At 41.8% G+C, this 14,210-nt stretch overlaps 1 protein-coding gene across 2 annotated transcripts in view; it reads right to left on the bottom strand.

Annotated features, from left to right (window-relative positions):
* The window catches only part of nhlrc2 (NHL repeat containing 2), a 54,979-nt gene that overhangs the window by 5,263 nt on the left and 35,506 nt on the right, over positions 1-14,210 (bottom strand). For both annotated transcript variants that reach the window (XM_024387341.2, XM_024387340.2), the window contains 2 exons: positions 9,618-9,711; positions 8,841-9,072 (listed from right to left, as the gene is read on the bottom strand). In XM_024387341.2, coding sequence (XP_024243109.1) covers positions 8,841-9,072; positions 9,618-9,711 — 326 coding nt within the window. The remainder of the gene's footprint in view (positions 1-8,840; positions 9,073-9,617; positions 9,712-14,210) is intronic.

Genomic DNA, 14,210 nt, shown 5'->3' on the forward strand with positions numbered 1-14,210 from the left:
AAGGTACCACGTTCATCTGTACAAACAAAAGTACGCAAGTATAAACACCATGGGACCACGCAGCCGTCATACCACTTAGGAAGGAGACGCGTTCTGTCTCCTAGAGATGAACGTACTTTGGTGCGAAAAGTGCAAATCAATCCCAGAACAGCAGCAAAAGGACCTTGTGGAGATGCTGGAGGAAACAGGTACAAAAGTATCTATATATCCACAGTAAAATGAGTCCTATATCAACATAACCTGAAAGGAGGCACAGCAAGGAAGAAGCCACTGCTCCAAAACCGCCATAAAAAAAGCCAGACTACTGTTTGCAACTGCACATGGGGACAAAGATCGTACTTTTTGGAGAAATGTCCTCTGGCCTGATGAAACAAAAATAGAACTGTTTGGCCATAATGACCATCGTTATGTTTGGTGGTAAAAAGGGGGATGCTTGCAAGCTAAAGAACACCATCCCAACCGTGAAGCACGGGGGTGGCAGCATCATGGGGGTGCTTTGCTGCAGGAGGGACTGGTGTACTTCACAAAATAGATGGCATCATGAGGAAGGGAAATGATGAGACGTCTTGTGGATATATTGAAGCAACATCAGTCAGGAAGTTAAAGCTTGGTCGCAAATAGGTCTGCCAAATGGACAATGACCCTAAGCATACTTCCAAAGTTGTGGCAAAATGGCTTAAGGTATTTAAGGACAACAAAGTCAAGGTATTGGAGTGGCCATCACAAAGTCCTGACCTCAATCCCATTGAAAATTTGTGGGCAGAACTGAAAAAGCGTGTGCGAGCAATGAGGCCTACAAACCTGATTCAGTTACACCAGCTGTCAGGAGGAATGGGCCAAAATTCACCCAACTGATTGTGGGAAGCTTGTGGAAGGCTACCCGAAACGTTTGACCCAAGTTAAACAATTTAAAGGTGATACACTCAATTAGTATTTGGTAGCATGTAAATTTCTGACCCACTGGGAATGTGATGCAAGAAATAAAAAGCTGAAATAAATCACTACCATTATTCTGACGTTTCACATTCTTAAAATAAAGTGGTGATTCTCACTGAACTAAGACAGGGAATTTTTACTAGGATTAAACGTCAGGAATTGAGAAACACTTAGTTTAAATGTAGTTGGCTAAGGTGTATGTAAACTTCCGACTTCAACTGTACATCCGAATTGTGTACATCTGTCATGTTTCCGAGATGTTTTTTAAAGAGCACATTTCCCAAACTCGTGATTTGTTGGGACTGTTGTCTGCCTGAAGAGCACCCTCCCCGGAATTGTTTTTCTCCCCTTTCAAAGGGGCCAAGAGAAATCCATGTGTTCCCCAGACCTAGTGCTGTTGCCCTAGGTCTGGTATTTCCAAGACTACACTATAGCCCAGTGGTTCCCAACTCTAGTCCTCGAGTACCCCCAAAAGCACACATTTTTGCTGTGGTTTTAATAAACAGAAATAGCTTATTTACATAAGTATTCCGACCATTTGCGATAAGACTCAAAATTGAGTTCATGTGCATCCTGTTTCCAGTGATCATCCTTGAAATATTTATACAGGTTGATTGGATTTACCTGTGGTAAATACAATTGATTGGACATGATTTGGAAAGGCACATCTGCCTATATAAAGTATTACAGTTGACAGTGCATGTCAAAGCAAAAACCAAGCCATGAGGTCAAAGGAATTGTCCGTAGAGCTTTGAGACAGGATTATGTCGAGGCACAGATCTGGGGAAGGGTACTGATACATTTCTGCAGCATTGAAGGTCCCCAAGAACAGTGGCCTCCATCATTCTTAAATGTAAGAAATTTGGAACCACCAAGACTTCCTGGAGCTAAACACCTGGCCAAACTGACCAATCGGGGTAGAAGGGCCTTGGTCAGGGAGGTGACCAAGAACCCATTGGTTACTCTGACAGAGCTCCAGAATTCCTATGTGGCGAACCGTACAGAAGGACAACCATCTCTGCAGCACTCCACCAATCAGGCCTTGTTGGTAGAGTGGCCAGAGAGAAGCCACTCCTCAGTAAAAGGCACGAAAGCCACTTGGAGTTTGCCAAAAGGCACCTAAAAGGAAAAAGCGAAGGGGTCTGAATACTTTCCGAATGCCTCACAAAGAATGGCACCTATTGGTAGATGGGTAAAAAAAGAAAGAAAAAAAAGACTGAATATCCCTTTGAGCATGGTGAAGTTATTAATTACACTTTGGATGGTATTACACCATCAATACATATACTTCTTCGCCACACAGTGTGTGGGTGGGCCATTTCAGATCGTCAGTGATGTGTATGCCGAGGAACTTGAAGCTTTCCACCTGCTCCACTGCGGTCCCGTTGAAGTGGATAGGGGGGGTGCTCCCTCTGTCGTTTCCTGAAGTACACGATCAGCTCCTTTGTTTTGTCGACATTGAGTGAGAGGTTATTTTCTTGGCACCACACTTCCAAGGTCCTCACCTCTCTGTAGGCGGTCTCATCATTGTTGGTAATCAGACCTACTACTGTTGTGTCTTCTGCAAACCTGATGATTGAGTTGGAGGATTGCGTGGCCACGCAGTCCTGGGTGAACAGGGAGTACAGGAGGGGGCTGAGCACTCACAATTGTGGGGCCCCTGTGTTGTGGATCAACAAAGTGGAGGTGTTGTTTCTACCTTCACCACCTGGGGGCAACCCGTCAGAAAGTCCAGGACCCAGTTGCACACGGTGGGGTTCAGTCCCAGTGCCCCAAGCTTAAAGATGAGCTTGGAGGGTACTATGGTGTTGAATGCTGAGCTATAGTCAATGAACAGGATTCTTACACAGGTAGCTCTCTTGTACAGATGAGATAGGTCAGTGTGCAGTGCGATTGCATCGTCTGTGGATCTATTGGGGCGGTAAGCCCCTAAGTGGGTCTAGGGTGTCAGGTAAGGTAGACGTATGATCCTTAACTAGCCTCTCAAAGCACTTCATGATGACAGAAGTGAGTGCTATGAGGCGATGGTTATTTAGTTCAGCTACCTTTGCTTCTTGGGTACAGGAACAATGGTAGACATCTTGAAGCAAGTGGGGACAGCAGACTGGGATAGGGAGAGATTGAATAGGTCCGTAAACACTCCAGCCAGCTGGTCTGCGCATGCTCTGAGAACGCAGCTAGGGATGCCATCTGGGCCGGAAGCATTGCGGGGGTTGACACGCTTAAATGTCTTACTCAAGTCGGCCACAGAGAAGGAGAGCCCACAAGGGGCCGTGTTGGTGGCACTGTGTTATCCTCAAAGCGGGCAAAGAAGGTGTTTAGCTTGTCCGGAAGCAAGACCTCAGTGTACGCGACATGGCTGGTTTTCCTTTTGTAATCTGTGATTGTCTGTAGTCCCTGCCACATACGTCTCGTGTCTGGGCCGTATAATTGCGACTCTACTTGGACTCTATACTGACTTTTTGCCTGTTTGATTGCCTTACGAAAGGAATAGCTACACTGTTTGTATTCTGCCATAAAATCCCCAGCTACAATAAATGTGGCCTCAGGATATGTGGTCTTCACTTTGCATAAAGTCCAGTGAAGTATACACGGCTGTATATATAACCGAAGAGACATCGCTTGGGAGGTAATACGGTCGGCATTTGATTGTGACGTATTCTAGGTCGGATGAACAAAAGGACCTGAGTTTGTATGTTATCACAATCACACCATCACTGGTTAATCGTGAAACATACACCCCTGCCTTTCTTCTTCACGGAGAGTTCTTTATTCTTGTCTGTGCGATATACTGAGAACCCAGCTGGCTGTATGGACAAAGACAGTATATCCCCAGAGAGCCATGGTTTCAGGAAATAGAGTATGTTACAATCCCTGGAAGGAGATTCTCACCCTGAGCTTGTCTACATTTTTATCCAGAGACTGAACATTAGCGAGAAATATACTTGGAAGCAGTGGATGGTGTGCACGCCTCGTTAGTTGGACAAGAAGTCCACTCCGAATACCTCTTCTCCCCCGGTGGTATTTTGGATCAGCCTCTGGAATCAGTTCGTAATCCCGGTCGTAATGCTGGTGAGTTACCACCGCTCTGATATCCAAAATGTCTTTCCGGCAGTATGCAATAAACAATTCCCTGGACTAATAATGCAAGAAAAAAAACACACAAAAACTGCAAATACTGCAAAGTTACTTAGGAGCTAGAAGCATAGCTGCCCTATCTGTCAGCGCCATCTTTATATTTAAATATTAATTTAACTTTTATTTAACTAGGCAAGTCAGTTAAGATGAAGTTCTTCTTTACAATGACGGCCTACCCCGGCCAAACCGTAACCCGGAGGACGGGCCAATTGTGCGCCGCCCTATGGGACTCCCAATCACGGACGGTTGTGATACAGGGTCTGTAGTGACGCCTCTAGCACTGAGATGCAGTGCCTTAGACTGATGGGCCACTCGGGAGCCCCATCTTGCTTTATTAACCATAAAGACTCACTGCTGTCATCGCTGCCAAAGGTGCTTCTACAGAGTACTGACTCAGCGGTCTGAATACTTACAGTAACAGTCAAAAGTTTGTCTGCACCTACTCATTCAAGTTTTTTATTTTATTTAAAAAAAAAACTATTTTCTACATTGTAGAATAGTGAAGACATCACAACTATGAAATAACAGATATGGAATCATGTAGTAACCCAAAAAAAAGTGTTAAACTAATCAAAATACATTTTAGATTTTTCGAAGTAGCCACCCTTTGCCTTGATGACAGCTTTGCACACTCTTGGTATTCCCTCAACCAGCTTCACCTGGAAGGTGTTTCCAACAGTCTTGAAGGAATTCCCACATATGCTGAGCACTTGTTGGCTCCTTTTTCTTCACTCTGTGGTCCAACTCATCCCAACCCATCTCAATTTGGTTGAGGGATTGTGGTGGCCAGGTTATCTGATGCATCACTCTCCTTGGTCAAACAGCCCTTACACAGCCTGGAAATGTGATTTGGGTCATTGTATTTTTATTTATTATGGATCCCCATCAGCTGTTGCCAAGGCAGCAGGTACTCTTCCTTGGGTCCGGCAGAATTAAGGCAGCTATACAGTTTTAAAAACATTACAATACATTCATTACAGAATTCACTAAGTGTGTGCCCTCAGGCCCATACTCCACATATCTACAACACAAAATCCATGTGTATGTGTGTGTGTATAGCACGTATGTTATCATGTGTGTGTATGCATGTGTCTGCGTCTACGTTTGTTACTTCACAGTCCCCGCTGTTCCATAAGGTATATTTTTTACCTGCTTTTTAAATCGGATTCTACTGCTTACAAATACACCTCCTCCTCCATGCTTCATGGAGATCATCCGTTCACCTACTCTGTCTCACAAAGACACAGCGATTGGAACCAAAAATATCAAACTTGGACTCAGACCAAACGACAGATTTCCACCGGTCTAATGTCCATTGCTAGTGTTTCTTGGTCCAAGCAAGTCTCTCTTCTTATTGGTGTCCTTCAGTAGTGGTTTCTTTGTAGCAATTCGACCATGAAGGCCTGATTCACGCAGTCTCCTCTGAACAGTTGATGTTGAGATGTCTGTTACTTGAATTTTGTGAAGCATTTATTTGGGCTGCAATTTCTAAGGCGGGTAACTCTAATGAGTCATCCTCTTCAGCAGAGGTAACTCTGGGTCTTCCTTTCCTGTGGCGGTCCTTATGAGAGCCAGTTTCATCATAGTGCTTAATGTTTTTTACGACTGCACTTGAAGAACCTTTCAAAGTTCTTAAAATGTTCAGGATTGACTGACCTTGATATGTTAAAGTAATGATGGACTATCATTTCTCTTTGCTTATTTGAGTTGTTCTTGCCATAATATGGACGTGGTCTTTTACCAAATCTTCTGTACACCACCCCTACCTTATCACAACACAACTGAATGGCTCAAACGCATTAAGAAAATAAATTCCACAAATTAACAAGGCACACCAGTTAATTGAAATGCATTCCCAGTGACTACCTCATGAAGATGGTTGAGAAAATGCCAAGAGCGTGCAAAGCTGTCATCATTGCAAAGGGTGGCTACTTTGAAGAAAGTAGTTTAACCTTTCTGGCGCAGATGTTCTGCTAGCGACCCTCCTCGACAACATCCAGTGAAATTGCAGAGCGCCAAATTCAAAATACGGAAAGTCATAATAAACATTCATAAAAAATACAAGTGTTATACATTGGTTTAAAGAGGAACTTCTTGTTCATCCAGCCGCTCTGTCAGATTTCAAAAAGGCTTTACGGCGAAAGCATACCATGCGATTATCTGAGGACAGCGCCCCGCATACAAAAACATAAACATTTTACAACCAAGTAAAGGAATTACAAAAGTCAGAAATAGCTATAAAATGTATCACTTACCTTTGAAGATCTTCATATGGTTGCAGTCACAAGAGTCCCAGCTACACAATACATGTTCATTTTGTTCAATAAAGTCCCTCTTTATATCCCAAAAACTCTGTTTTGTTGGCGTGTTTTGTTCAGTAATCCACTGGCTCAAAGGAGGTGAAAACATGCAGACGAATACATCCTAATAGTACCGGTAAAGTTCGTTGAAACATGTCAAACAATGTTTATAATTAATCCTCAGGTTGTCAATTGTCTAAATAATCGATAATATTTCAACTGGACAATAGCGTATTCAATAGAAAGGAAAAACAACGAAGGGCACGTAATCGGTCACACGCACAAACCAGCACTGCATGATTCTACAGTCCACTGACAGAAAGGTCTCATTCTTCATTTTTCAAAAAACAAGCCTAAAACAATGTGTAAAGACGGTTGACATCTAGTGGAAGCCATAGGAACTGCAATCTGGGTCCTAACCCATTAGATACTCTATAGGCAGTCAATTGAAAATGCCCACATCAAAAAAATCCCACTTCCTGGATGGATTTTCCTCAGGTTTTTGCCTGCCGTATCAGTTCTGTTATAGTCATTATTTTAACAGTTTTGGAAACGTTAGAGTGTTTTCTATCAAAATCTACCAATTATATGCATATCCTACCTTCTGGGCCTGAGTAACAGGCAGTTTACTTTGGACATGCTTCTCATCCAGATGTCGAAATACTGCCCCCAAGCCATAAGAAGTTTTAACTCTACAGGATCGGTGAGTCCCCCATGGGACGGTTGAGCTAACGTAGGCTAATATCATTAGCATGAGGATGTAACTAACAACAACATTTCCCAGGACATAGACATATCTGATATTGGCAGAAAGCTTAAATTATTGTTAATCTAACTGCACTGTCCAATTTACAGTAGCTATTACAGTGAAATAATACCATGCTATTGTTTGAGGAGTGCACAGTTATGAACTTATGAAAAGTTATTAATTAACTAATTAGTCACATTTGGCCAGTCTTAGTACAACATTTTGAACAGAAATGCAAAGGTTCATTGGATCAGTCTAAAATGTTGCACATACACAAGTGGCCAAAATATAAATTGCGCCTTGGCTGGAATAATATATTATGGCCTTTCTCTTGCATTTCAAAGATGGTACAAAAAAACAAAAAAAAACATGGTTTTTGCTTTGTATTATCTTGTACAAGATTTAATGTGTTATATTCTCCTACATTCATTTCATATTACCACAAACTTCAAAGTGTTTCCATTCAAATGGTATCAAGAATATGCATATCCTTGCTTCAGATCCTGAGCTTTGGGTATGTCATTTTAGGCAAAAACAGATGTATATTATTAAATCCAATTTATTTTCATCTTCTGCTTCAGAAAACAAGAGTGACGCAACAAAGAAATCATATTGGTTTGACTGTAGTGGAATTTCAGGAATTTAAATAAATAGTCATATAATCTCCTTGTGAGCATGCTCAATAAATTAAAATGATTGGATAACACGCCCATTATAAAGATATTAATAATTTCAAAAGGTTTGGAAACTTGCCACGACTGTCAACTAAACTTGCAACAAATGTTACATGGCGCTAGTAATGCTTTTCAAATCTTGTCACGACAAATGCTGTAATAATTCAGCCACTGCTCCAATTAAATCATAAAAAAACTCCCTCGTTGCTTGTTTGTTGTAACCCCTACGGCACAATATGGTTTCTCCTTCCTTTATAAAGAACCAGATCTGTGGGGAGGAAGACAAAGTGCTGAGAGGAACATAAACTGGGTGTGATTAGAGGGAGGTAAGCAATGCCTCATTGCTTCAAGAATATGAATAAGCAATGCCTCATCGCTGAGCGATAGCCTGGAATCAAGTTCTCCCTTCACCAGCCCCCTGCACCCTCGCCCTATTTAGAGAGAACAAGGCCCATAGGTGCCATTTGGGATGCACCCCTACCGTATAGTGTTTGTCAGGCTCAGGAGAGAACAGCCTAACATCAAGGATCAGCTTAAAAGTATAAATCTTCATCTTTAGGTGAAAGGGGGTTGAAACTTCTGACCCTGGATCAGTGTCTAGAGGTGATGTCATTCTACTAAGTGTGGGGAACTGGAACTGCAACACTTGAACCATGGAGAGTCCCCAGTTGACATTGATACTAATATATTGATGATAAATTGAGATAAAAATGACCAGCAGATTCCTTTGGGGTTGCAACTAGATTGTGCCCAGAAACTTTGGTTTGGTTTTAATTTTGGATTCATGAGGAAAAAAGCAAAACATACAACCCTGTGTCCCAATCCTTGACGCTCAGAAATACCTCTAAGAATAAGTAGAGGTTACCCCATAGATATAGAAGACTATTGTCTATGGGTTACCCCTAACCACTGATATGGGCATAGATATTTTTCCCTCCTCCTAAGGGTTAAGGTTAAGATTGGGGTTATGGTAATGTGAGGTTAGGGGTATCTTTTACCTTGAGCCCCCCCCCCCCCAACCTTTCCATCACAGGACTGACTCACCAGTGGGTCTCTCTCGCCCCCCACCAGCAGTTTGACAGCGCCGTCCTTCAGAGCCAGGGAGCGCACAGTGCTGCTCTCACTGTCGGCCACGTACAGACACCCCCAGGGCTCCTCCGGAGCGGGGGCCAGGCCCGAGGGCTGAGCAAAGCCGGCCTTTTGGGGGTAGGCGTTGTTGCGGTTCTCTTCGTTGCCACTCCCGGCGAAGCGCACACACGTCCCCGCTTTGGACTCGCTGGAGGGAGTTGTCATGCGGTTAATATTATCATCTGTGTGTATATGTAGCCTATGTGATCAAGTGGTTAATTCCGCGGAACCTGGCACACATGTATACCAGTCGGCATGGGCTCGAATCCAACCCATGCCCTTCTGACTTATAATATCGCCTAACTTTCCTGTCCCTTCTTCACTGTCCTCTCTCAATGAATATATAAAACCCTCCAAAATAAAATGATAATCCATCACTGGCACTAAAGCTTACAGTCAAATCGAAGGAATGGTGAAATATCACAACATTGGTCTGTAAACCAATCCTAGCCTCAGGAGCCCCATTGTTTGATCCTAAGGAACTGGATTGGTGTTACTTAAGCAATATGGTGCTAGCTCCCCTGAGAGTGGATCTGTCACATTATTGGGTTCTCGTACAGATTTGAAAACACCAAAAGGGGTAGATAGAAGCTAATAGCCTACTTGATTCTAGACTGAATATATGGAAGAACAACATTATCTGGCCCTGAAACAGTTGCCAGTGCACAAAGCGATTATGTGCCAGTCGCTCACCTTCTTTTAGGCAACTTCCCATTTTCCAGGAACAGAGCCCAGATCTGGTGTGTCCCTGCCATGGCCACCCACAGCATGTTATCCTCCTCACCGCCTGGAAAGTAACACAGAAATACCCCTTTCACACTACTGAGCGAGCCGAATCAAGCAAAGCCGAGCTATACAGTACTGCTCTTGCCTGATCACACATCCACCTTTCTTTACCAGATCCATTGACTTGATCAGGAACCAGGAAGGACAGATGGATTTTTAAAAAGTATTCAAGGCATATACCAGGGCCATACACTTGAATACTTTAGATCTGCAACAAGACATTGAGTACACAGGACCCAAATATTTCAGAGCTTGTACTATTGCTTTTAGTCATTGGATACAGTCTAAAATAAATCATTTATATTCAAGCAAGGACACAAAACATCTCCCCTATACTCACATGCTACCCGTATCAGCTTAAACAGAGTAATATTTGCTAGCAAATCTCTATGGGGTCAATTTCACACCTTAAGTATTGAATTCAAAATAAAATAAATTGTAAATATGAAAAATAAGTTGAAAATGTAAAAAATAATATTTGAGGAAAAGTGAAATGATGTTGAAATGATATTGAGATAACAAAAAAAATCAAAAGAAACATTTGTAGAAGTGTGAACAAAAATAATGATATCAAAAGCTACTCTTCCTGGGGCCCAGCAAAATTAAAGCAGTTATACATAAAACATTTTTTTTTTTAAACATTACAATCACAACAGATTTCACACAGTCCCCACTGTTCCATAAGGTGTATTTGTTTGTTTTTGAAATATAATTTTACTGCTGCGTCAGTTACTTGATGTGGAATATAGTTCCATGTAGTCATGGCTCTATGTAGTACTGTGCGCCTCCCAGAGTCTGTTCTGGACTTGGGGACTGTGAAGAGACCTCTGTTGACATGTCTTGTGGGGTATGGATGGGTGTCCAAGCTGTGTGCCAGTAGTTCAAAAAGATAGCTTGGTGCATTCAACATACCTCTAACAAATACAAGTTGTGATGAAGTCAATCTCTCTACTTTGTCTCTCTGTGGCACCTCACCACTGGACTGAACAGTAGCCCAGGTGTGACAAAACTAGGGCCTGTAGGACCTGCCTTGTTGATAGTGTTGTTAAGAAGGCAGAGCAGTGCTTTATTATGGACAGACTTCTCCCCATCCTAGATACTGTTGTATCAATATGTTTTGACCATGACATTTTACAATTCAGGGTTACTCCAAGCAGTTTACTCTCCTCAACTTGGTCAATTACCACATTCTTTATTACAAGATTTAGTTGAGGTTTAGGGTTTGGTGAATTATTTGTCCCAAATACAATTATTTTAGTTTTTGAAATATTTAGGATTAACTTATTTTGGCACCCATTCTGAAACTAACTGCAGCTCTTTGTTAAGTGTTGCAGTCATTTCAGTCGCTGTGGTAGCTGACGTGTTGAGTCATCCGCATACAGTTTAAGTCATAAGTTTACATATACTTAGATTGGAGTCGTTAAAACTCATTTTTTAACCACTCCTCAAATTTCTTGTTAACAAACTATAGGTTTGGCAAGTCGGTTAGGACATCACTTTGTGCATGACAAGTAATTTTTCCAACAATTGTTTACAGACAGATTACTTCACTTATAATTCACTGATTCACAATTCCAGTGGGTCAGAAGTTTACATACACTAAGTTGGATGTATTTCAAGGCCTACCTTCAAACTCAGTGCCTCTTTGCTTAACATCATGAGAAAATCAAAAGAAAATCAGCCGAGACCTCAGATAATACATTGTAGACCTCCACAAGTCTGGTTCATCCTTGGGAGCAATTTCCAAACGCCTGAAGGTACCACGTTCATCTGTACAAACAATAGTATGCAAGAATAAACACCATGTGATCACGCAGCCATCATACCGCTCAGGAAGGAGACACGTTCTGTCTCCTAGAGACGAAAAGTACAAGGACCTTGTGAAGATGCTGGAGGAAACAGGTACAAAAGTATCTATATCCACAGTAAAACGAGTCCTATATTGACATAACCTGAAAGGCTGATTAGCAAGGAAGAAGCCACTGCTCCAAATCCGCCATAAAAAAATCCAGACTACGATTTGATGAAACAAAAATAGAACTGTTTGGCCATTGTCATGTTTGGAGGAAAAAGGGGGACGCTTGCAAGCTGAAGAACACCATCCCAACCGTGAAGCACAGGGGTGGCAGCATCATGTTGTGGGGGTGCTTTGCTGCAGGAGGAACTGGGTGCACTTCACAAACTAGATGGCATCATGAGGGAGGGAAATCATGTGGATATATTGAAGAAACATCTCAAGACATCAGTCAGGAAGTTAAAGCTTGGTCGCAAATGGGTCTTCCAAATGGACAATGACCCCAAGCATACTATTAAAGTTGTGGCAAAATGGCTTAAGGACAACAAAGTCAAGGTATTGGAGTGGCCATCACAAAGCCCTGACCTCAAACATATAGAACATTTGTGGGCAGAACTGAAAAAGCTTGTGCGAGCAAGGAGGCCTACATACCAGCTCTGTCAGGAGGAATGGGCCAAAATTCACCCAACTTATTGTGGGAAGCTTGTGGAAGGCTACCTGAAACATTTGACCCTAGTTAAACAATTTAAAGGCAATGCTGCCAAATACTAATTGAGTGTATGTAAACTTCTGACCCAATGGGAATCTGATGAAAGAAATAAAAGCTGAAATAAATAACTACTATTATTCTGAAATGTCACATTCTTAAAATAAAGTGGTGATCCTAACTGACCAAAGACAGGGAATTTTTACTCAGATTAAATGTCAGGAATTGTGAGAAACTGAGTTTAACCTCTTGAAGCTAGAGGGCACTATTTTATGTTTGGATAAATAACATTCCCAAAGTAAATGGCCTATTTCTCAGGTCCAGATGCTAGAATATGCATATAATTGACAGATTAAGATAGAAAACACTCTAAAGTTTCCAAAACTGTCAAAATATTGTCTTATATTGCAGGCGAAACCCTGAGGAAAATCAAACCAGGAGGTGGCTTCTATTTTGAAAACTCTGTTCCATAGCCTGCCTTTGCTCCTTTTAAAGGGATATCAACCAGATTCCTTTTCCTATCGCTTCCTCAAGGTGTCAACAGTCTTTAGACAGTTTCAGGCTTTTATTTTGAAAAATGATCGAGAAAGATAACATTGTGTCATTGTATGGCCGGGTGCCAGCAGCGTTTTGCTTGGCGCAACAGAGTTTGGGCAGCCATTGCCTTTCCCTCTCCTACTGAAAAAGACAGTTGTGGTTGATATATTATCGGTTATATATATTAAAAACAACCCGAGGATTGATTATAAAAAACATTTGACATGTTTCTGTGGACATGACGGATACTATTTGGAATTTGTCTGCGTTGTCGTGACCGCTCTTTCCTGTGGATTTCTGAACATAACGCACCAAACGGAGGTATTTTGGATATAAAAATAATCTTTATGGAACAAAAGGAACATTTATTGTGTAACTGGGAGTCTCGTGAGTGAAAACATCCGAAGATCAAAGGTAAACGATTAATTAGATTTTTCTGATTTGTGACCAAGCTACTTGATGCTAGGTGTTCATAATGTTTTGTCGAGCGATCGATAAACTTACAAACGCTTGGATTGCTTTCGCTGCAAAGCATATTTTCAAAATCTTACATGACAGGTGGATTAACAAAAAGCTAAGCTGTGTTTTGCTATATTGCACTTGTGATTTCATGAATATAAATATTTTTTGTAATATTATTTGAATGCAATTCATCAGTTGTTGATGACAATTATCCCGCTAAAGGGATGGGTAGCGTCAAGAAGTTAAATGTATTTGGCTAAGGTGTATGTAAACTTCCGACATCAACTGTACATAGACACACTCCCAAGTGGCGCAGCCTTCTAAGGCACTGCATCTCAGTGCTAGAGGCGTCACTACTGACCCTGGTTCGATCCTGTGCTGTATCACAACCGTCCGTTTTTGCCTCCCATAGGACGGCGCACAATTGGCCCATCGTCGTCTGGGTTATGGTTTGGCCGGGGTAGGCCGTCATTGTAAAATAAGAATTTGCTCTTAACTGACTTGCCTAGTTAAATAAAGGTTAAATTAAAAAAATTAAATACTCAAAGCCAGTGGCATGTCGTTAGTGAAGATTGAAAAAAGTAAGGGGCCTAGACAGCTGCCCAGGGGAATTCCTGATATTACCTGGATTTTGTTGGAGAGGTTTCCATTAAAGACCACCCTCTGTGTTCTGTTAGATGGGTAACTCTTTATCCACAATGTAGCAGGGGATGTAAAGCCATAACAGCTAGGTTTTTCCAGAAACAGGCTATGATCAATAATGTCAAAACCCACACTGAAGTCTAACAAAACAGACCCAACAATCTTTTTATCATCAATTTCTCTCAGCCAATCAGTTATTTGTGTAAGTGCTGTACTTGTTGAATGTAACCTATTGAATCGATTTCGCCTACATGCTTTCCTGCAGTTACTACCGTTGGTTAGGTTACTCGGATCTTTGCTTTCACTGGCAGTTGTTTTCGATGGTTTTGGAAACATGTTTCTGAGAAGGCAGGGCTTG

The sequence above is a fragment of the Oncorhynchus tshawytscha genome, linkage group LG25 (genome assembly GCF_018296145.1).
Source record: "Oncorhynchus tshawytscha isolate Ot180627B linkage group LG25, Otsh_v2.0, whole genome shotgun sequence".
In the NCBI taxonomy this organism is placed as follows: Eukaryota; Metazoa; Chordata; class Actinopteri; order Salmoniformes; family Salmonidae; genus Oncorhynchus; species Oncorhynchus tshawytscha.